The 23,542-nt window shown below is 35.6% G+C and overlaps 1 protein-coding gene across 6 annotated transcripts in view; it reads left to right on the top strand.

Annotated features, from left to right (window-relative positions):
• The window catches only part of BTAF1 (B-TFIID TATA-box binding protein associated factor 1), a 115,760-nt gene that overhangs the window by 79,733 nt on the left and 12,485 nt on the right, over positions 1-23,542 (top strand). For all 6 annotated transcript variants that reach the window (XM_074233382.1, XM_074233381.1, XM_074233384.1 and 3 more), the window contains 12 exons: positions 722-923; positions 2,609-2,757; positions 8,713-8,865; positions 8,973-9,094; positions 9,182-9,349; positions 9,479-9,556; positions 11,527-11,656; positions 12,762-12,903; positions 13,004-13,134; positions 16,308-16,433; positions 17,815-17,967; positions 22,509-22,720. In XM_074233382.1, coding sequence (XP_074089483.1) covers positions 722-923; positions 2,609-2,757; positions 8,713-8,865; positions 8,973-9,094; positions 9,182-9,349; positions 9,479-9,556; positions 11,527-11,656; positions 12,762-12,903; positions 13,004-13,134; positions 16,308-16,433; positions 17,815-17,967; positions 22,509-22,720 — 1,766 coding nt within the window. The remainder of the gene's footprint in view (positions 1-721; positions 924-2,608; positions 2,758-8,712; positions 8,866-8,972; positions 9,095-9,181; positions 9,350-9,478; positions 9,557-11,526; positions 11,657-12,761; positions 12,904-13,003; positions 13,135-16,307; positions 16,434-17,814; positions 17,968-22,508; positions 22,721-23,542) is intronic.

Here is a 23,542-nt window from a genome sequence, read left to right as displayed (position 1 = left end):
TTTTAATTTTAACTTTTTAAAAAATAATTTTTTATTTTCCATAATTACATGTAAAAACTATTTTTTTACAGTTTCTTTCAAAAATTTTGAGTACCAAATTCTCTCCCTTCCCCCACCCCTCTTCCTGAAATGGTAAGCAATCTGATATAGATTATATATGTTCAATCATGTAAAATATTTCCTTATTAATCCTTTTGTGGAATTAAACTCCATTTTATTTTCTAATCGACAAACCTTTAGAGAGAATTATAGATTTCTGGACAAAGTTGGAGAAAGGAGATACTGAATATCCTAGAAAGGTAGTTGAAGAACTAGTGATTCTGACTTTTTTCACCTTAAAGAGAAACTTAATCATTGTGATTTATTGCTATTCAATATGAGAAGTTCCTGTTTGTGGGAGTTTGTTTTTAAAATGAAGTTAAGAGAGGGCATGGATTGTGCCTAGAGGGCACGCCCACTGAACCACAGAGCTGCTGTGTGATCATGGGGGAGTCACCTAAACTTTCTTAGCGTCTTACACTAATGAATTCATTGTCCCTGCCAACAAAAATTCTGAGCAAAACTTCTTTTGAGAAATCCATGATACATTTTACTACCTTTGAGATCTCTTAGGAAAGTGAGGGGAATGGTAATCATTTTAGATTATTAACCACCCATCTGAATATAGTGCTGAGGTCTATTTGTGGCATAATTTGTGTTCTAATTGAATTTTTCTTTCCAGTTGGTCCAGCATTTGCCCCATCTCTACATGTGCCTTCAGTACCCCAACACAGCAGTGAGGCACATGGCTGCTCGTTGTGTAGGAGTCATGAGCAAAATAGCTACCATGGAAACCATGAATATGTTTTTAGAGAAAGTTCTTCCGTGGATAGGAGCCATTGATGATAGTACCAAGCAAGAAGGTGCAATTGAAGCACTTGCCTGTATCCTTTTTAAAAAGAGTCTGGAAAACACTAAAAGTGACTGCTGATTTTGAGTACTTTTGAGCCAATCAAAATTTTGAATTACAAGACCTTGTAGACAAAAGTAATGTATTTACATGATGAATATGCTTATTTGTAAATGATCTGTTTGAATTTTTGTATCAGAGTTTCACATGGAGTATCTCATACTCATGACATCACAAATCTAAATCACTTTCCCCAAACATGCTCATAACCAAGTATTCTAATAGGCATTCCTCCAGCCTACAAAAATATTGTTTGAAAAATTCAGTCTAATCACAATTCAAAAATTATTTTAAGACAACTATTAAGGTAATGTTTAGGTCCTAAAAAATTCATTTGTAAAGTGTTTAGTACTTATTTTATCATGGGGAGAGTATTATAGTTGTTGATATTTGTCCTTCATCTCAAAGAAGATCATGATGTCAAGTAGATATTGCCATGATATGCAGATGAATTGGATTTAAGCGAGGCTTGCTGATTATAGATGGTAATTAGGTCCCTAGAGGAAAGAATTTTTGTTCATTTATTTTATAATTTAACCATAATATAATATTAATAGTACCACTTCAACTACTTTCCATCTTATTCAGGGCAGGGGATTTTGAGATAAGGCTGATCTGGCAAAACAGCAATAAATTGTTAAGTCTCCACAACTCTGCATTTGAATGACAAAGATTTTTTTTTTCCTGATACTAATAACTCCCCTGATATTCTGAATTTAAAAAGTAGGGAAATTGAACGCATTTAAGGAAATGAGAAGGGTACCTTCCGGATTTGAGATTTCTGCATGCCCATAGTGATCTACCTATGTTAATAATTACTCTGAATAACTAAATTACATATTTTTTTAAAACAAATCTTGATTTTAAATAGATTTAAAATCTATTCCATTTAAAAATAGATATTGAGAAGCAGCTAAGTGGCACAGTGGATAGAGCGCCAGCCCTGGAGTCAGGAAGACCTGAGTTCAGATTTGCCTCAGACACTTAGCTGTGTGACCTTGGGCAAGTGACTTAACCCCACTGCCTTGCAAATAACAACAAAAAATGGATATTGAAAGAAAAGGCCAATCTTGATACTGATTCAATCTGATTCAACTTGATTCTTCTAAGAATGAAATGTGTTTTAAATTTTTTGGATAGTTGAGCAAGTCACTTAACCTCAATGCCTTAAGTATAAATAAAGTTAAAAAAAATTTTGGATGGATAGTATTTTCAAATACTGTCACAAAATTGCCTTTAATTTATATAAATTCTGAAATTATCTAAAACATGCTACTTTTTTCATTTTATTTTTTCTAGTTACTTGTTGATAATTTCCAATATTCATTTTTGGTAAGGTTATTTTGAGTTCCACATTTTTCTCTTTACCTCTCCAGGATAGTAAGTAATCTGTTAGAGGTTAAATCTACAATATTAATATTATTAGTTCTTTATGAAAGAATATTACAATGAAATGAACCTTTTGCATGTGTAATTAAAATTTTGTGTCTCAGTTTACTAGCTTAAAAGGCTATGTATTAATGAAAAATATTTTTAAATGCTTTCAGAGGATATTGTGAGGCTGTGTTGTGAATATAGTGATCTCAATGTTTCTGATTATATTGCTTGGTGTGATTAGACCCAGAATCAACTGAAATTATCCTTAATAATTTATTGAAGCTGTAATGGAACAATTGGATGTTGGCATTGTCCCATATATTGTTCTTTTAGTTGTACCTGTATTGGGCAGAATGAGTGATCAGACAGACAGTGTACGGTTCATGGCTACACAGTGCTTTGCAACATTAATTAGGCTAATGCCACTTGAGGTAAATTGAAAAGGTGGTATCTTTTCTTATTTTATTGTATCAAATATTTTATAATTCTATAAATGCTTGAAAAAGAATTTTTTAAAAAGTTTAAGTTTATGGGGCAGCTAGGTGGCATAAAGCACCGGCTCTGGAGTCAGGAGTACCTGGGTTCAAATCCGGTCTCAGGCACTTAATAATTACCTAGCTGTGCAGCCTTGGGCAAGCCACTTAACCCCGTTTGCCTTGCAAAAACCTTAAAAAAAAAGTTTAAGTTTGCAGGTAACATTGAAAGCTATGGTTAGTGTGAGAATTAACCAAAAATAGGATAGAGATCATATCCAGAAATAAAATAATTTGGCGTATGAAATTGGAAAAGAAATTTTAAATATGCAAAGTCATTGCAACTACTAAAAGAAGGAAAGTTATCAGATTTTTTTTTTAAAAAAAATCCTTGATTCAGATATCTGTGATAAAGGTCTGATAATGAAAATTTCTCAGAGATTAATACACTGTGGATTCAAAATGCAGACCTGGAGGTCTTACCTTATACACTTACCTTACCTTTCACTTATTCTAGGTTCCCATAATCCATTCTTTTTCTTATTTTCTCATATCTTTCCCTCTCCCTAGAATTACTTGTCCTTTTTCTCTCTACCTATCCAAAATCCCATCCATATTTCATAATATAACTCAAATTTCACCTCTTTCAATTAGAATTTCCCCCATGATATTATTTCCTAACCCTTTCTTATGTGCTCATGTTACTGTCTAAACATTGTATCAGAACTGAAATGTCCATACCTTTTGAACGAGAGATCACCTTACTAGGCATATATCCTAAAGGAAGTCAAAGACTGAATTTTGAACCAGGTGGAGGTGACTGTTAGCAGCTTTTTGATTATGTATTGGTATGTAGTAGCTGTATTAGTAGTACTAGGTGACTTCTGAAATAAGCAGTATCCCTGCTAAATTTTGGCTAGCTCTGAAAAAAAAGTTACAGAGGCAAAGGTAATGTGTCTACCAGTGTTAGTGTTATTGCCTCTCAAAAGGGTAAGAGGAAGCAATCCAGAGAAGATAAGCTGGTGCCATAGTAGGAAAAACACTGGCCTGAGATTCTGTAAATTCTAGTTTTAAGTCTGATATCAGGTACTTGTGTACTCTTTCTTGTGGCTGAATTCCTTCTGAAGGTCATCTATATTTGGTGCCTCCTCTTCGCTCTGTTTTACACTTTCTGGAGTCTATCTTCTAACCTCATCATTCAAATGATATCTCTAAAACTACCAGTGATCTCTCTTTTTTTAAAAAAAATTATTTTAAATTTTACAATTTTTCCCCTAATCTCGCTTCCCTCCCCCCATCCCCCACAGAAGGTAGTCTGTTAGTCTTCACATTATTTCTGTGATATACATTGATCTAAGTTGAATGTGATGAGAGAGAAATCATATCCTTAAGGGGAAAAAAATAAAGTTATAAGAGCAAAATTATGTAACAAGATAACGGGTGTTTTTTTTTTTAAAAATTAAAGGTAGCAGTCTTTGGTCTTTGTTCAAGCTCCACAATTATTTCTCTGGATACAGATGGTATTCTCTATCGCAGATATACCCAAATTATCCCGAATTGTTGCACTGATGGAATGAGCAAGTCCATCAAGTTTGATCATTAGCCCCATGTTGCTGTTAGGGTGTGCAGTGTTCTTCTGGTTCTGCTCATCTCACTCAGCATCAGTTCATGCAAATCCTTCCAGGCTTCCCTGAATTCCCATCCCTCCTGGTTTCTAATAGAACAATAGTGTTCCATCAGATACATATACCGCAGTTTATTAAGCCATTCCCCAATTGATGGACATTCACTCAATTTCCAATTTTTTGCCAGCACAAACCAGGGCTGCTATGAATATTTTTGTACAAGTGATGTTTTCACCCTTTTTCATCATCTCTTCAGGGTATAGACCCAGTAGTGGCATTGCTGGATCAAAGGGCATGCACATTTTTGTTGCCCTTGGGCATAATTCCAGATTGTTCTCCAGAAAGGTTGGATGAGTTCCCAGCTCCACCAACAATGTCTTTAGTGTCCCAGATTTCCCACATCCCTTCCAACATTGATCCTTGTCCTTTCTGGTCATATTGGCCAATCTGAGAGGTGTGAGGTGGTACCTCAGAGGTGCTTTAATTTTCATTTTTCTAAGTAGTGATTTAGAGCAGTTTTTCATATGACTATGGATTGCTTTGATTTCCTCATCTGTAAATTGCCTTTGCATATCCTTTGACCATTTGTCAATTGAGGAATGGCTTGGTTTTTTTTTTTATTTGACTCAGTTCTCTATATAGTTTAGAAATGAGTCCTTTGTCAGAAGTACTAGTTGTAAAAATTGTTTCAGAATTTACTACATTTCTTTTGTACCAGTGATCTCTTAATTACTAGTATGTTATGACCTTTTTTCCATTCTTCTTAATGTCTCTTAGCCTTTCATACTGCTGATAACCCTCTTCTTGATTATTTCTGTTTTTTGTGATACACTCCTACATATCTACTCTGCAGTTTTCTTTTGTTTTCTTTCAGATTATGCTTGCCAATAGTGGGTGTTTCACAGGGCCTTGGGTCCTCTTTTCTTCTTCCTTTACACCATTTTATTTGGAGATCTCTTCAATTCCTATGGATTCAATTATGTTTATGTACATGATTCTCAGATGTTTATTTAGCCATAACTTCTCTCCTATCATTTGGTCCAACATTATCTACTGCCTCTTTGGACATCTTCAAATAGATATAACCTGTAAACATTTCAGACTTGACATGTCAAAACTTTTGAGTCTTTAAATCATCCTGTCTTGGCGCAGCTAGGTGGTGTAGCGGATAGAGCACTGGCCTTGGAGTCAGAAGTACCTGAGTTCAAATCCGACCTCAGACACTTAATAATTACCTAGCTGTGTGGCTTTGGGCAAGCCACTTAACTCCATTGCCTAGCAAAAACCTAAAAAAAACAAAAAACAACATCAACAACAAAAGCAATAAATCATCCTGTCTTCTGAGCTTCCTATTAATGTCAAAGATACCCTCATCTCTCTCAGTTTACCAAGCTTGCAGCATTGGTGTCATCTTTGACTCATTCATTCTTACTGCACATGTAAAACTCATGCTAAGTTTCTCCCTTCACAGCTTCTCTTTTATATTTCCTCTTCTCACCACTGACACAACTGTCATACTGGTGCAGATCTTTATCAACTTCATCCCAATTATTGCAATAACTTTTTGATTAATTTCTGCCTCAGATTGCACCACCACCACCACCACCACCACCATACAAATACACTTCCCTTTCAGTTCATCCTCCACAAAGCTATCAAATCAGTCTTCCTAAAGCACAAGTCTCACCATATCACCCACTTATTCAGTAAACTCCAATAGTGCCCTATTATGTCCAGGATCAGATAAAAATCCTTTGTAATCTGTTCTCTCCCTACCTTACTGTTCCTTGTGCACAACATTTTCCTGACTCAGTACCTTTTCACTGATTATCCCCCATGCCTGGAATAATCTCCTTTTATACTTTCTGACTTCCCTGGCTTCATTAAAGATGTACTTTGGATTTTACTTTTTTTAAAAAGCTTTTTCCAGTCTCCTCCACGTGCTAGTTCCTCTCCTCTGATGTTACCTTCATTTACATTGTATGTAAATTTGTTTATATGCACGTATAAAGATCAATAAGCTAGTGGTCAGTTATCTCATATTTTCATATCTGTATACATGCATATGTGCATATATACACACACAGACACACCTTGTACATACATACTTATTTGCATGTTTGCCTTGCCTTTTAGAAGGTGAACTCCTTGAGTACAGGAAATGTTTGTTTTTATTTTTGTCTTTCTTCATATCCCCTGCATTTGATTCAATGCCCGGCAATCTTAGTTGCTTAATAAAATCTTGTTTACTAACTGACCAGTCAGTCCTCTCTGTAACTCCATTTTTTTGTGAAATGAAGGTAACTGAAAGATTCTCTTTCTCTCCTTCCCATTCCTCATTGAGAATGCAGAAAAACCAAAACTCCCTTGTACAAATATATATTGTCTATCAAAATAAATTCCAGGATTAAGTGTGCTTTTTCTTTTTCCCCAAAAAAATTTAAATTGTGTTTATGAATCTAAACTCTAGTATTAGGTGTCTTGTATTGGCATTTTGTATCTGTGATCTTATATTTTTTACCATGATGAAAACCATGCTTGGAAATGAATCTGTCAGTCTTTAAATGTATAAGATGAATTGCAGCTTGAACAACGTAGGACTAGGGAAACCATTTGGGACATTACTTTGGTCTCAGCATGAGGCAATAAGTTATTAGAAGGATAGCGTGTTACAGAAGACAGAGAATTGGACTTAAATACAAGAAGATCTAATTTTGAGGACCAATTCTGACAGTTTTTTAACCCTTATACTTAGGGGAAGTAGAAGCTTTTCATAGACTGTTTCCTCATTTATATAGTAGGGATAATGCCAATACTCCCTACCTCACATTGTAATGAGAATCAAAAAAAGACAATGTATATAAAGTTCTTTGTGACCTTTAACATTTTGGGTGCTGTCCAAATGTAATGTTATACTTTCATATACTTGTGGGATATATCTATTAGCAGTTTTATAATTGACAAAGAAGAGCAAAATAAAAATAGTTGGTACTAATGAAAAATTAACCATGTTTTTAACTCATTTCTTTTCAGTCTTAGATTTATAAAAATATTTTTCTTGGGGGCAGCTAGGTGGCGCAGTGGATAAAGCACTGGCCCTGGAGTCAGGAGTACCTGGGTTCAAATCCAGTCTCAGACACTTAATAATTACCTAGCTGTGTGGCCTTGGGCAAGCCACTTAACCCCATTTGCCTTGCAAAAACCTTAAAAAAAAAAGCAGATTTATAAAAATATTTTTCTAGATGATAATTTTCTATAACTCAGAAGTCATTCTGTTTATTACATATATGTTCTATGTCATATCATACATTAATTTTCAATTGCTAATGTTTGTTAAAAGTCTGGAGGAATATAGACTAAAATCATTGAGTTTCAGGGGCTCTCGGGATAGCTCCGGACCTTATTTCCCTCCTCCCTTCTTAATTCCCTCCTCCTTACATCTGTTTCTCCAGCTTATTCACAGCCCTTGTACCAATTTGAGAGAAAGAGAGAAGCAAAATGTCATGATTTTTTTTCCATTCTGACATTATTAGAATTAATTTTGATGCTTTATTTTTGTACATTCTGAAGCTAATAACGAAATACTTTAATATTGTCTTTCATAAGGCTTAAAATCAACTGTGAGCTGCTGAGTTCAAACTTTTTTGAATTTTGATTGCACTCACAACCCATATGTGTTTTGTTTGGGGAATTTCATTATATTTCTTAAGATTTGGGGAGATCCTTGGGCGACTAGTTGGCGCAGTGAATAGAGCACTGGCCCTGGAGTCAGGAGTACCTGAGTTCAAATCTGGGCTCAGACACTTAATAATTACCTAACTGTGTGGTCTTGGTCAAGCCACTTAACTTAAAAAAAAAAGATTATGGGAGATCCTAAGGTCTCAGCAACTGGGATTGTGAATTTGATATTAACCTTTAATTAAAACATTTTAAATATTGTTTCATATATAACCTGGATTTTTGGACACCATAAGTCATATTTTGGGAAGAAAATTCTGAAAATCTTGCCTAGTACTTAAAAAATATTTTTAAAGTTTTGACATGTTTAATCTTTGAATAGCAATTTCAGTCTTTTCACAGATTCCCTAGATTGAGGTTGTATTTTTTCCAGATTTTCAGAATTATAGTGAAAATTTCAATTTAAATTACAGTATATGTCTATATGATTATAGAATTTGTGATTAATCAATTTTGCTTATCAGTTTGGTAGGTGAGAATTATAACTTTATTGCAAATAAGCTTATTTATGGTTTTAATTAGAAAAACTCAAAGGAAAAAATCATTTTAGGCAGGCATTCCTGACCCTCCAAATATGTCAGAAGAATTAATCCAGTTGAAGGCCAAAGAGCGGCACTTCTTGGAGCAATTGTTGGATGGGAAAAAATTAGAAAATTATAAAATTCCAGTTCCAATTAAGGCTGAACTCAGAAAATATCAACAGGTAATATTTCATATTCATATAAAGATTATTCTGTATTTTCCCTAAATAAAAATTTTGATCAGTTCATCAATGTTTTTCCTCCCTTCTGCCTCCCTCAAAACTTATAGGATGGTGTGAATTGGTTGGCATTTCTTAATAAGTATAAACTTCATGGAATTCTTTGTGATGATATGGGTTTAGGAAAAACATTACAGTCTATTTGCATTCTTGCAGGAGACCACTGTTTCAGGTAATTAAAAAATTAATTTTACCAGACTTGAAGATTCTGAGAAATTTTTAAAAGTTGGTAATTTTAATGGTTTTTGATGTTCTAAAGAGCCCAGGAATATGCAAGATCTAAATTAGCGGAATGCATGCCACTTCCATCGTTGGTGGTTTGTCCTCCCACTCTGACAGGTCACTGGGTAGATGAAGTGGGTAAATTTTGTTCCAAAGAGTATCTCAATCCTTTGCACTACACTGGACCGCCAACTGAAAGAATAAGGTAAGATCTCTGATGATGAGAAATTTTTCACCCATTGTTTGAAATGGAAATACTTTTTTTAAAAAATGATAAATTTAGTACCTAAAACATTTGCTTATCTACACTTTTTTCTTTATTTTTTTTTTAAAGGTTACAGCACCAAGTCAAAAAACATAATCTGATAGTGGCTTCTTATGATGTTGTTCGGAATGACATAGACTTTTTTAAGTAAGAATTTAAAACTTTCTATGTAGAAAATTCTAAATATATTTAATTTTTAGATGCTGATAAATCTTAAATTACAAATGGATTGTTTCCTAAAAGTTTGCTTAAGAAAAACTTCAAGGGACAGCTAGGTGGCACAGTGGATTGAGCATCGGCCCTGGAGTCAGGAGTACCTGAGTTCAAATCCAGCCTCAGACACTTAATAATTGCCTTGCTGTGTGGCTTTGAACAAGTCACTTAACCCCATTGCCTAGCAAAAACTAAACAAAAAGAAAAAAAAACTTCAGAATGCATACATATCTTGTCACAACAGAATTCTGAGAGTTTAGAACTAAAGTTGAATTTAGAGATAATGTACAATCATATCCTTAATTTTATAGATCAGGAAACAAAGACTTATTTTTGAGGAAATTAATTGCCCAAAATTAAATGCAAGTTATCAGAGCAGAAAATAAAACTTAACTCATTTGACTTTGATTCCATTGCTCTTTCTATTATATACTTCCTACTTTAGTTCATAATCTCCTTCCTCACAGAAAATACTTTGCTTGAGGATTAAGTTCCACAACCAAACCATAAAAGTCTCTTAACCCTATTACATTTTTTTAAAAAAAATTATTTTCAGTACCAAATTTTCTCTTCCTCCAACCTCTCTCCCACCCATTGAGAAGGCAAGAAACATAATACTCCTAAAAAACTTTTTTTTAAAGAAGGAAAATATACTTCAGTCTGTATTCAGGGGTCATCACTTCTCTCTCTGATGCATTTTTTTTTTAAATCATGGGTCCTTTGGGATTGTTTTGATAAAGTTAGCTAAATTTTTCATAGTTGATCATTGTTAGAATACTTCTGTTACTTTGTTCTCCTGATTCTGCTCAGTTCATAGAAATCTTTTCAGGTTTTTTTCTAAAACTGTTCCCCTCCTTATTTCTGTTTTGTTTTTGTTTTGTTTTTGTTTGTTTTTTAGGTTTTTGCAAGGCAAATGGGGTTAAGTGGCTTGCCCAAGGCCATACAGCTAAGTAATTATTAAGTGTCTGAGACCAGGTTTGAACCCAGGTACTCCTGACTCCAAGGCCCGTGCTTTATCCACTTATCCACTACTCCACCTAGCTGCCCCCCCCCCTTATTTCTTATAGCACAATAGTATTCCATCACTATCATATACCACAACTACCCTAAAAAATTTAAAGATAATTTGTCCTTTGTGTCAAGAAGACCTGAGTTCAGTGCCTCTCAAACATACTACATACTATATTTCCTTTAATAAATCACTTAATCTTTTAGTGCCCCAGGTCTGCTCTCTAATGTATAGACAAGTTACTTATCTATAAACAGAGGGAGTTTATATAACAGTTTACCACACCAATAATATCATGTCTGACCCAAAAACATTTTTTAAACACCTGAGGTATTTAGTATTCTAGTAATCCTTGTTCATTAAAGTGATCATATTTCCCCATAGAACAGAGTTTTAGTTTGGAATGCAGGAACAAATCTTGTGCTCCCAAACTACTTGGATGGCCTGGGGTAGTGCCCGATGGGGTGGGCTAAGAGTGCTTTGGAGTGATTTATAGAATTTGATCTAAGTAAAACAAATTTAAATGGATGAAGACAAATTATAGAATATGGTGACTAGGCTAGGAAGGTTAAATAGTGAGTGAAAGGCAGCCAAAATGCAGTAAAAAGAGTTTGTTCTGCTATTCCTCCTTTCCCTTTGTTGAAGCAGACAGCAGAGATAGAAAGGCAGAGTGATAGCCCAAGTTACCTTCATCTTTTTTTTTTCTCTTTAGTGTAGTTAACACTTTGTGCTAGAAAGGAGAAGAGCCAGAGGCAGGTGACTTTTAGTGACTTTTTGACCTGAAATTTGACACGTCTGTTTTAAGATACTGTACAGATTCATGATTGCTTAAATCAGTGATATATGCACAGCAGGCAATTTGACTGATGCAAAAATTTCCTATTTCCTCTTCCAGAAACATTAAATTTAACTACTGTATTCTTGATGAAGGCCATGTCATCAAAAATGGGAAAACAAAATTATCAAAAGCTGTAAAACAGTTAACTGCAAATTATAGGATCATTCTTTCTGGAACACCTATCCAGGTAATTATTTGCTTTTATATATATTTTGAAGTATGTGATAACCAAATATGTTTCATTACTTTTAATAATATTATTTCAAAATTTTCCTTAAAATAAATTTTTATTTTCAGAATTCAAAAAATTATTAATACATTTTTTGATTAGTCACTATTATTGTTGCTAATTTATTCATTGTAAACAGATTTTATTGCTATTTTATATTGGTAGATATAGTTAGTAAGTCTGAATAATGATTGTTTTGTTGACAAGTTATAAAACTCAAATTTAAATGCTTGAAGTTTTTTTATAGTTAGTATTCAATCTCATATTGAACCAAATTCATGATTTCTTGGATTGTTTTATCAAGAGATTTTCCGTTTAAAACCTTCATACCTCTGAAGCAGAATATATACCTGTTGATTATATGGGATAGGAAGGAAGGGTTGAAGGAAATAATAATAGTTGACTAACAAAGGCAGTATTGACCCTGAAAAATTAGTGGCAATGAACAAGTAGAGGAGAGTGGTCAAGAGTGTTAAATTGTAGAGAAAAGAAATTAGTGGATTCTGGAAAGTACTCCAGGGTTTCAGGAAGCTGCCTTCTTCCCATTTAATGCTACTTTTTCAAACTGACTTCACCTCAGATAAAAAGAATATATGAATTTAGTAACTTGGGAGAAATAATGTCATTTGAATAGTTGTGCATCTTACCAGAATTCTTAACATTTTTTTCTTTCATACTCCTGTCTTCTGGCTTTCCACTAAGATTTGACTTCGTTCTGGTGACATGAATTTCCTGACTTCTCTTCCTCTCCCTCCCCCACCAAGTCCTTATGATGAGAGGTGGGGGAGTTAGAATACTCCTAACTCTCCATTGCCACTCTCAGGTTCTCTCCTTACACTATCACTAATCTTTCTTCCTCTGTTAAATCCATATCTATTATTCAATCTTAGCTATTGTCTATAGATCAGTCTTCAAGGAGTTCATTGTTTAGACTTCGAAGAGTTTAAGGCATCATCATGTGTTTTCCTTAGTAATATTTATTTCTTAAAAAAGGAAATATTTTTAGTGTTAAGATTTAGCTGGTATTTCATCCTCTCTCCCCCACCTTTTTATTTTTATTCAGAACAACGTTTTGGAGCTCTGGTCACTCTTTGATTTCCTCATGCCAGGATTTTTAGGTACTGAACGTCAATTTGCAGCTCGTTATGGTAAACCTATATTAGCAAGTAGGGATGCTCGAAGCTCCAGTCGAGAACAAGAAGCAGGTAAGAAAGAATCTTCAACACAAGTTTCATTTCGTTTTCATCATAATCAGATTCATATATATAGAAATGAATCTTTTCTATATTTTCCCCTCCATAATAGGAGTTCTTGCTATGGAAGCACTGCATCGCCAGGTCCTCCCATTTCTGTTGAGAAGAATGAAAGAGGATGTTTTACAAGATCTTCCACCCAAAATTATTCAAGATTATTACTGTACTCTTAGCCCTCTGCAGGTAAGTTGTATTCTCAAAAGCTGAAATTCACAGAGGAAGCCGCCTACTCATTTGAATGTATGCTAATAGAATCAGGAAATCCAAAGTCATTGATAAGCTTCCTATTATTTTTCAGGTACCTTGCTTAGGGGCTAGGAATACAAAACCCTAAAATTAAGCAGTCCCTGCCCTGTGGGGGAGATTACCATCTTTGCAAAGAAACAGCATGTACATATGTTGTTACATGCAATATAAATACAAAATAATTGGAGGGGTTGGGGAGAGGCACTAGCTTCTTGTAGGGAAAGCTTCAGGTAAAAGCACAAATTTTTGCTATTTTGAATTTTGAAGAATACATGGAATTCATAGAGCCATAGGTAAGAGGAAAGTGCATTTCAGGCATGGGGGAAAACAGCATCTGTTTGACTGGACTTAGGAAGGGAAGTGCTCACAATGAAGCTGGGAAGGTAGATTGGAGAGAAGTTGTGAAGGGCTATAAAAATCAAGCAGAGAAGTTTATGTTTGATCCTAAAGACAACAGGAAACCATTGGATTTTATTGTAGGAGAGTAAGATCTGTCCTTTGAGAAAATTATTTTGGTAAAGATGTGGCGATCGAATTGAAGAGGGACTTGGATCAGGGAGATTAGGAGGAGATTGTTGACAGTGGTAAAAGTGAGAGGTGATTAGCCCTTGAACTTGTGTGGAAAGCACATGAGTAAAAAAAAGCATCAGATACAAGAAATGTAGAAATAGAACAAAAAAGTTTGGCAACTTCTTGGGTGTGTAGGATGAGACCCTGAGATAATTGGAAAGTGTGAGATAACATACATGGGTAAGTGGATAGAAATAGGGAAAACTTTGAATGGGGCAAACAGAGAATGTGAAGGAGGTAAAGGAGGAGGTTTAGGCCTTTCTTCAGGAGCTGGCCAGGGCAGTTGTGAACAAAACAATAGATTTATCTAGAGGAAAAATCTGCCACTTTGAACCTGACATCTTTATTTCCTCAACTTTTGGGTCTGAGCAGCAGACCATTATTTTCTGCCTTCCTGGTTTGAGCTTTGCAGTTTCCTAATCCACAAATGGTTATGTTGGGGAGGTTCTGTAGATGAAGTGATCCCTTTGGACTGGGACCTTTGTGCTGTTTCCACTCTGGGCTGTGAGTTCTTCTTTCTGAATTTTTGACCCAGAATTATCAGATGACACTCACTGCAGCCCACCCCTGTACTAGTTCATGGATCCTCTGGAATCTCTTCTTGTTCTGGTGCCTTGTCTTTTTTTTTTTTTCCAGTTCCTGGGTACTGAAAGGCCAAAAATAAAGTAAAAATACTGGAATGGTTTGTCATTTCATTCTCTAGTAGATCAAGGTCAGTAGTGACTTGTCCAGGGTCACAGGGCTAGTAGCAGGCTTCTGACCAGAAGTATTCCCAGTATCTACTTATCTCTCAAGTCTCCCTAAACCTTCGTGATTTGGGGGGGGGGGGGGCTCACTGTGACTTTCTTGGATTTCTTTAGAACATTTTCTAGATCTTTGTAGGGCGCAAACCAGGCTCTACTCTCACCCCACCATCTTGGTTCTACTTCTCTCTCCCCATCCCTAAAGCTTTAAAATGATGCCTGTTCAATGAAGCCTTCCCTTTTTCTTTTTCCAAGTTGGAATAGATCTTCCCTGCTGAGACCTCCTAGAACCCACCAATAATTTAAAATTGTCTTGTACATACAAACTATTTTGTAATTGTCTTATACATTCCCATTTCCTTTCTCACTACCCCCCCACCCCCTGCAAAGACTAAGACCCTTTGGGAAGTTCTGTGTCATCTAAGTTCTCTATGACCTCTGTGGTGAGACCAGATGGGACTGTCTACACCCCAAGGGTTTAGCAAGTGGTGATTGTTGAGATCTGTGTGCTCACCAGCCATTCTGACCTGGGAGGAAAGTCTCCCCATATCACTTCCAAGTACTTTTCTGTGCTTGCTTACAGGATGATATTTCCAAAGCTAAGGACCTTGTTGAGGCCTTTTAAATATTTAGAATTACATTGTACTTTATCCCAGAGTTCTCATTTTGAGTATGAATTACCTCATTGTGATCACTGTTATGCATCTATACAGAGTAAGCCAATCAGACCCTCTCTTCATTGGCAGTTTGGAAATCTAAAATATTATCCATTAGATTTTTCTGTTTCAAAGTAGATTCTGTGCATGATTGTTTCAGGATTTGATAGTCAGTTTTTCATCCTGGGCTCATAAATCAGTCTTTCAAGGACATGGTTTTTATCATCAGACACGAAATCCCTTCATCAGTCCGTGCTGCTCAGTAGACCAGTCTTAGTTGGTCTCCAGGTCCCTCCACAAGCTCCTTATCCAAGATGGAGTCTGCCTGGACCCCTCACCCCATCAGGTTCCAGGCCTCTCTTTAGAGAGGAGGGCTCAGCCCAATTGTTCAGCTGATTTCTTACCAACTGCAGTGCTTTGGGACTTCTTTAGAACACTTCCCCACTTTCCCTATTCCCTCTCTTCTCCCCGCCCCCCCCAATTTGATTGTTCAAAGTCTGTCTTTGTTTTTATTTGTGTCTTTAATGCTTAACACAGGGCCTGGCACATGCTATTGCTCAGCAGTGCAGTCGAATCCTGTGCAATAATGTGTGTGGGTCTTTTTTGGCAAAGACACTGGAATACTTTTCCATTTTCTTCTTCAGTAGATTAAGGTCAACTGATGTAAAGTGACTTGCCCAGGCCTACAGAACTAGTGAGTGACTGAAGCTGAATTTGAACTCAGGTCTTCCTAACTCCAGACCCAGCCACACTATCCTGAATCACCTAGCGGCTCCTGATATTTGCCTAGCACCATGAGTAAAGCTCAAAGAGCTAAAAATGATTCTCTTCTGATCACCCAGCTAATGAGGGTCAGAGCATGTGACTGTTTTGTGTGGGACCAACTCCTTTTACATAGCAGATATACTTGTAAATTATTGAATTGAACTGAATTCTATTCCTTGAATCAAAAATTAATTGCAGTGAAATGTAGTGTGTTATACCTACTGAATATTAGAGACAGTTTTTAAAGAATTTAACATTTATTTTCTTAATGTGAAAGGAATCTTAAATTACATATTTGTTGAACTTTGTAATTAACTGATTTGAACTACTTGCAGTAGACTCTCCTTTGACATGTGGGGGGGATGAATTTCTGCAGGTTCAGCTGTATGAAGATTTTGCTAAGTCCCGTGCCAAATGTGATGTGGATGAAACCGTTTCTACAGCTGCACTTGCCGAAGAGACTGAAAAACCAAAGTTAAAGGCTACAGGACACGTCTTCCAGGTACAGGTTTCTTCTTTACACTGCAGTTGATTCATTAAATGCAATTGTCAGAATGCATACATTAGATTCCTTGCATCTGGTAAGTTTTACATTAAACATTGACATAAATTTTAGTTGATCGATTATTCAACACCATGTATATCCAACACCATGCCCTTGCTATAGGCTAAGGATACATGAAATAAAATGGGAACCATAAATCCTACTCTCAAGATGCTTAGAGGGCCTATTTTAAAAATAATAATTAAATCTTACAGGCACATAGCATGAAAAGAAATGTCTCTGCCATTTGAGTCAAGATTTGAGCCAATTGTTTCTTTTTGCCAGAAATAGTTTTGCAAAAGAGACAGTTAATTTCAAATGATCCCTTTTCCTTTCATAAAGTCTTCCAATCATCTCTGACAGAAAATTCTCAGGCCACATGCTAAAATATACTATAAAAAATCCCAGAGCATGGAAGAGGAGAAGAAAGGGTTTATGCATCTCCCTTTCTCCTGTTGAATGGATCAAAACCCTCTCAAGAATCCTGGATGCTTTAAAGCAGACCTCAAGACATAGGCAGAAGATGAAAAGAAAGGAAGTGATGGAATCCCTGTGGGGGTTGAGAAGGAAGACAGTGTGGTTTATCAACCTATGTAAGGCATTGCTTAATAGAAATAGAAGAAATGGGTTTAGAGTCAGGACCTGGGTTTGAATCCCAGCTCCCCTGTTTCTTAACCTTGGGCATGCCATTGTGCTTCTCTTGTCTGGATAACCACTAAGATCCCTTCCAATTCTAAATATTTGATCCCTATCACCTTTTCCCTTATTGTCTTCAGAATATAAATAATATGATTAGATTTGAGTGCTTTTGTTCATTTTCTTAGGGATAGGTGCTTAGGGAAGGGAAGATGATGGAAAGAGGGAAGACAAAGATGATCTGGAAAGAGGAGGAGGCTGGTGGTTAAAAGATGTATGCATGCCTCTTGGCAACAGGCAAAAAGAACCTGATGGTCCCATAAAAATTTCACCTATACCCTGCCCCCTTTACCTTTCTTCTCTCCCTTACCAGAGAAAACCTGGAATTATCTGTTAAGATTCCTTCCCTTTCAAGACTCCTTAGGTTTATGCATTTAGAGCTGAAGGGTCTTTTGAGGCTTTGATGTGAAAGATACTCCCTCAAGTACTTCTTAGTGCCACATCCATCTGTCCTGGCCAGAGTGGTCAGTTGACTCACAGGTTCTTGTTTCTCATTATTGTCCCCACTCTTACAAATCAGTAAGTGATTTCCATAGTAGCATAATTAATATGACCTAATTTAATAGTTTGTCTGTTCTTTGGAGGCAGTGTTTTAGGATGAGCTCTTTTCTTTTTTTTAATTTTTTTTTTGTTCCTGTTAAAGGCATTACAGTATTTACGTAAACTATGCAATCATCCAGCATTAGTCTTAACAGCCCAACACCCCGAATTTAAGAATACTACTGAACAGCTGGCAGCTCAAAACTCTTCTCTTCGAGATATTCAGCATGCTCCTAAACTTTCTGCTTTGAAACAAGTAAGTAATTAGAATAGTGATAAGTATAGAGATATGATCTATGACATATTTATTAATAGTGAATAATGAATGATTTTTCTTCAAAAGTATGTTCTTTTTGGTTTCATCAATATATTATTTACTTTGTCTAGAAATATCAGGCATTATGGAGATATATACTTTACATTTTAATATTAATTTAAAATGGGATATATTTTCATTAATGCTGATTTATGAAGATTAAATAGAAAAAAGCTTTGCTTTGAGTACTAAAGAAAACTAATTGTCATTAACTTCTAATTTCTATAGATTAAGGATCAGAAAATAGTAATTTACATTTATGCATTTGCTCTTATTTCTCTTGATCTATACTTTAATTTCACTAGAAAAATGTACTGAACTTAAAGCACACTTCTTAGAAGTAATTTCTGGAAAACCCAGTACAAAAAGCTGTTTTATAATGGGTGTAAAATTTGACTATCGATTACTTGATGACATTATACATAAAACAAACAACTGTGATTTTCTTTAAGAACTGTAGAGATATCTCAAAAAGTGAATATAAGTACCATAAGTCACATTTTTCATTAATGTGCTTTTTATCATTAATTTTAGAATTAAATAACTAGACAATGACTATAGTAGTTAAATGGGGGAGAAAATAGTAAAAGTCAAATTATTGTAATGTTAAATCTTTGTCCTGGAAAATAATGAAATATATTTCACTCTTCTCAATAAGAGATGTGGGGGACTAAGAGCATGGAATGTTCATATACTCTCAGCTGTGTCTGTGATTTTTCTTAAACTGGTTTACCAGAGAAGCTTATATATAGGATTAGGCAAAGATGTATATCTGGAATAGGATGATGTAAAAAAAAAAAGGAATCAAAACCTTTTATTTAAGAATAAGATCTAAATACAACAGATTCTGTAGATGGAGTTTATGCACTGTCTTACTATTTCATAGATACATCATGCATTTGATATTGGGGTAGTTTTTAAGCCAAATTGAAAAGCCTGTACTATTACTTAACCAGCCCTGCTTGATCTCTTAACTAGAAATATTCAAGGAGGAAAGAGAAAACTGGGAGTGAGATATTTGATTTTCAAAATTATCTAGAGGAAATAATGGCTTGAAAACATTCTGACAAGTAAAATGAAATTATAACATGAGAAAAACAGACAATTTTATAAAATTTTGAAGTGTTATAGTGTTAATTAGCTCTTTTTACTACTACTCATATACTATTGAAGAACTGTTTGTATTTTTTAAGGTTTTCTGTATAAATTATTCCTTTTTCCAAAGGTGATTACCCATGCTGGATTATCATTTTAGGGGGCTCCTTCCTACCCTGGAGTATCTGGAATTCTGAAGTTTAGAATTGTTGAACTTAGGTCAAGAACATTCCCAGTCATTCTCTCTGGAGGGGTTTCCAATAATCCCCCCCCCTTTTCCTCAGTTCCTTTGTTATTAACAGTGAAACTTCTGGCTCAGGACAGAAATAGCATATCTCTAAATGTATCTCCTTTCTTAAATCTTTCTTCTAAGTCTATTTTCAAAAAATGGATTAGAGGGGAGGGGAGCAGGTAGTAAGAAAATCTTTTATAATAATTTTCCTGAAGTCTGCCAGTGGATGTGATTTGGAAGAAGACATAGAAAGCATTCCTGTCCAATTAAAGTGATACAGAGCTTGAAGGATTAACGAATACATCGGAATCAAGATGTTAAGTTACCCAAATAAACTTGAACACTGCACTAAAAACATTGAGGTAAAATCTCAAAGATAAACAGTTATTGAGCAAGCTGCTGTGTTTAAAGTGCCCTGTTGGGTGTTGGAGAGAGACCAGGTTTAAGGAAGTAAAATTCTCTCCCTGCAGTGATTTTTTAATCTAGGGCTTTAAAGTTAGTGTCTTATTCCCTTATTTTGCACATAGTGTTATGGAATAAGGACTTTATGGAGTCACAGGATGGAACTCTGTAAAAAACTAATAGCATTTCTAGAGCACCTCACAAACCTGGAAGGAAGTGCTATTATTACTGCCACTTTACAGATGAGGAAAAGAAGACCCAGAGAGATTCCATGGCTTGTCCCTTAGGGCAGAATTTGAACTGGGATCTTCCTGACTCCATACCTGCACTTAATCTATTGCATCATCAGGATGCTTAATTGAGGTAGAAATGGTTTCTTAGAGGACTTGGCATCCAGAGTAGGGAGGATTTCAACAAGAAAAAGTGGCAAAGCATTCCATACATAGAAAATAGTGTAAGCGCTTAAAGGCAAAGGGCTGCAAGTTAAAATAAGGCACAAAGCATGATCACTTTACTAGTAAAACATGAATTTACTAGTAGAATCTCAGCTTCCTCAGCAAAGCTAAGATCCCCAAATGAGGGAGTCAGCTCTCTTTTATAGTTTTGGGGAACAGAGAGCAAAGAACAGGACTTTATAGGCTTTTTTGGTTCAAAAAAATATAACATCATGCTTTGGACAGCAAACCAGATATTCTATTGAAGGATAGCTTAATTGCATAAAAATACTAGCGCAGACTCCCTGATGACCACTCAAATGCCTCAAGGATTTCCTTAAGGTAAGAACAAAATAGGATTTCCAAACTTAACTCATTACTGAACTAAGTTCAGAGACAAGGAACCATGAATTAGGCAATTATAGGACAAAATCAGTTGTAAATAGTATCAGTTTTAAAGACATTAAACTAATCTGATCATATCAGAGCATATGATTTCAAGGCATGTTCATTAGAGAGAAAAGCAAAATCTTGCTCTTAGAGTCAAAAACTTCTATAAAAGTTCAGGATAGGGGAAATCTGATTAAAAATAGGTCATATGAAGAATATGTAGTAGTTGAAGTTGACTGCCAATTTACTATCAACCAATAACATGTGACTCACCAAAAAATAAATAATACCATCTTAAAATGTAAGTACAAGTAAATCATCCAGAACAAGGAAGGTATTAATAGTTCCATTGCATTTAAAAGTTTAAGAGGGACATTGAAAAATGATCCCATCCAGAAGAGCACAACCAGAATATATGTAGGGATCAAGAAATCATGTTATTGAAGGAAAGGGAATTTTTAACCTATAAAAATAGAGAAGAATGATAGCAGAGGGATCAGACTTAGATGTCACTCTAGAGCACAGAACTAGGGCCATAGTTACAAGACAGATTTCATCTTTGTGTAAAGAACTTTTCAACTGAGTTCTCCAGTGGTTCCCTTGTGCAATAGTGATTATTCCTGTCACAGAAAATATATTGTCTAGAGGATCATTTGACAGAAATCTGAAGAGATTGATACATTTTGTTGAGCTATTGGACTAAACAACCTTGAAGATGCCTTCCAACTCCTTAGAACCTGTGTTTCTGAGCACTTCATATTTGTAATAGGGAAAGCACTGTTTACCTTTGTCTTGTTTTGGATGTGGAAAATAGCTCTGTCCTATTGCTGTGTCTTAAGTAAGACTGAAAAAGTACACTTGTTTACCAAGAAGGAAACAGCTTTGGACTAAATATTTAGAGAATTAGTCTTAGTTTCACTTGTTAAGTGATTTGGTGTAAGTCATTTTCCCTTTTTGTAAAGGGCTATATAAATTAGAATTTTTATCCTTTTCTGGGCTTGTTTTCTTCAGCTCTGAAATAAGAGAATTGATCTAGATGACTCCTAAGGTCCCTTCTGGCCTAACAGCTGGTTATCATAGACTTACATTGGGATTTGAGAAAAGTAATAGCAAATACTGTATCAAGAAAACAAGTGTCATTCCAAGTCATCATGAATTAAAACAATTGTGAAAATTCATAATAAATGAGTCACACAGTCCTTTGATCTTGGGATGCCAATGAGATGACATAGGAATCTTGCCAGACACTGGGTACTGTGTGGATGTTGCTAATTACCTTTGAAGAAATAGAGCTTACTTGCCTATAACCTGAATTCTCCAGAGATTCATCATCCATACTTGATTTTTCCACCAAGGAACCCTTCATTCCAGTATTTTAGGGAAAGTGCTCTATAGTTAAAGGGAAGCAAACTACTTTGAGAGAGGTGTTAGCTATTTAATTTGGGGAGAGGTATGTTTTACTTTACTTTCCTACGTTTAAGGAGATTTTAATCCTTTTTATATTGAGCTGCTTCATGATTTTTTTCCTTATACCCTCTATATATTGATGCTCTTGCATGGACTATTTGGCCCAGGGTATCCTTATCATCAACGACAACAGACATTTATTGAGCACCTATATGTTCCCTCTAGTGAGCCTCAAGGAACTGAGGAAAGGGAAGAAAGGCCCATTAGGTACCCTCCTGAAGAGGGGCCCAGAAAATTCAATGGGCTGATAAGCCTGAGCAGCTCTTAGGCCCAGATTCTCCAGGGTGACATTGCAGCCCACAGAGATAATCTGGTATGGATATACTTTTAAGAGAATCTGAAGAGCAGGTAAGTCATTTCTCTTTTTCCTTGTAGAGATAAACATTAATTACAAAATGAGCTTAGTGAACAGTATTTATTGAGCTGCCCTTTGACCAATTTTTTTCCGCCTTTCTTTTAAGCTGCTGCTGGACTGTGGTTTGGGAAATGTCAGTACTTCAGAGAGTGGTACAGAAGCTGTTGTGGCCCAGCATAGGATCCTTATTTTCTGCCAGCTTAAAAGCATGCTGGACATTGTAGAACATGATCTTCTCAAGCCTCACCTGCCTTCTATCACCTATCTTCGTCTAGACGGAAGCATCCCTGCTGGTCAGCGGCATTCCATTGTCTCACGGTAAATTTTCTTGAAGCTCGAAGATATAAATACTTAGAAAGGACACTTGTTTCCTTTTGAATAAGGAGGTACTTATGGAGGTGACCTCAATTGATGAATTTTCATTGCATAATGTAACAGAAATTTATATTGAGTAGACCTCTGGGATAACATAACAACTTTGAAAAAAACTTGATTATAATATTAAATAAAGAAATATATGGGGGTGGCTAGGTGGCGTAGTGGATAAAGCACTGGCCCTGGAGTCAGGAGTACCTGGGTTCAAATCCGGTCTCAGACACTTAATAATTACCTAGCCATGTGGCCTTGGGCAAGCCACTTAACCCTGTTTGCCTTGCAAAAACCTAAAAAAAAAAAAAAAAGAAAAAGAAAAGAAATATATGAAAAGAATCATAAGATACAGGGCAGTTAACTGGCACAGTAAATAGAGCACCAGCCCTGGAGTCAGGAGGACCTAAGTTCAAATATGATCTCAGACATTTAATCTTGTTATGTGACTTTGGGCAAATCACTTAAGCCCATTGCATTGCAAAAAACAAAACCAAACAAATAAATATTAAAAAAAATTCAAAGGGGTGGCTAGGTGGCGTAATGGATAAAGCATCAACCCTGGAGTCAGGAGTGCCTGGGTTCAAATCTGGTCTCAGACACTTAATAATTACCTAGCTGTATGGCCTTGGGCAAGCCACTTAACCCCGTTTGCCTTGCAATAACCTTGAAAAAAAATAAAGATTCAAAAGATACTGCTTAATTACCATATATAATTAATTTGAAAATTCAAGGATGAAGAAAAGGACTTAAAATTAGACAAGTTTCTGTTAA

This window comes from Macrotis lagotis, chromosome 4 (assembly GCF_037893015.1).
Source record: "Macrotis lagotis isolate mMagLag1 chromosome 4, bilby.v1.9.chrom.fasta, whole genome shotgun sequence".
In the NCBI taxonomy this organism is placed as follows: domain Eukaryota; kingdom Metazoa; phylum Chordata; class Mammalia; order Peramelemorphia; family Peramelidae; genus Macrotis; species Macrotis lagotis.
This window is presented reverse-complemented; position numbering and strand designations above follow the sequence as displayed.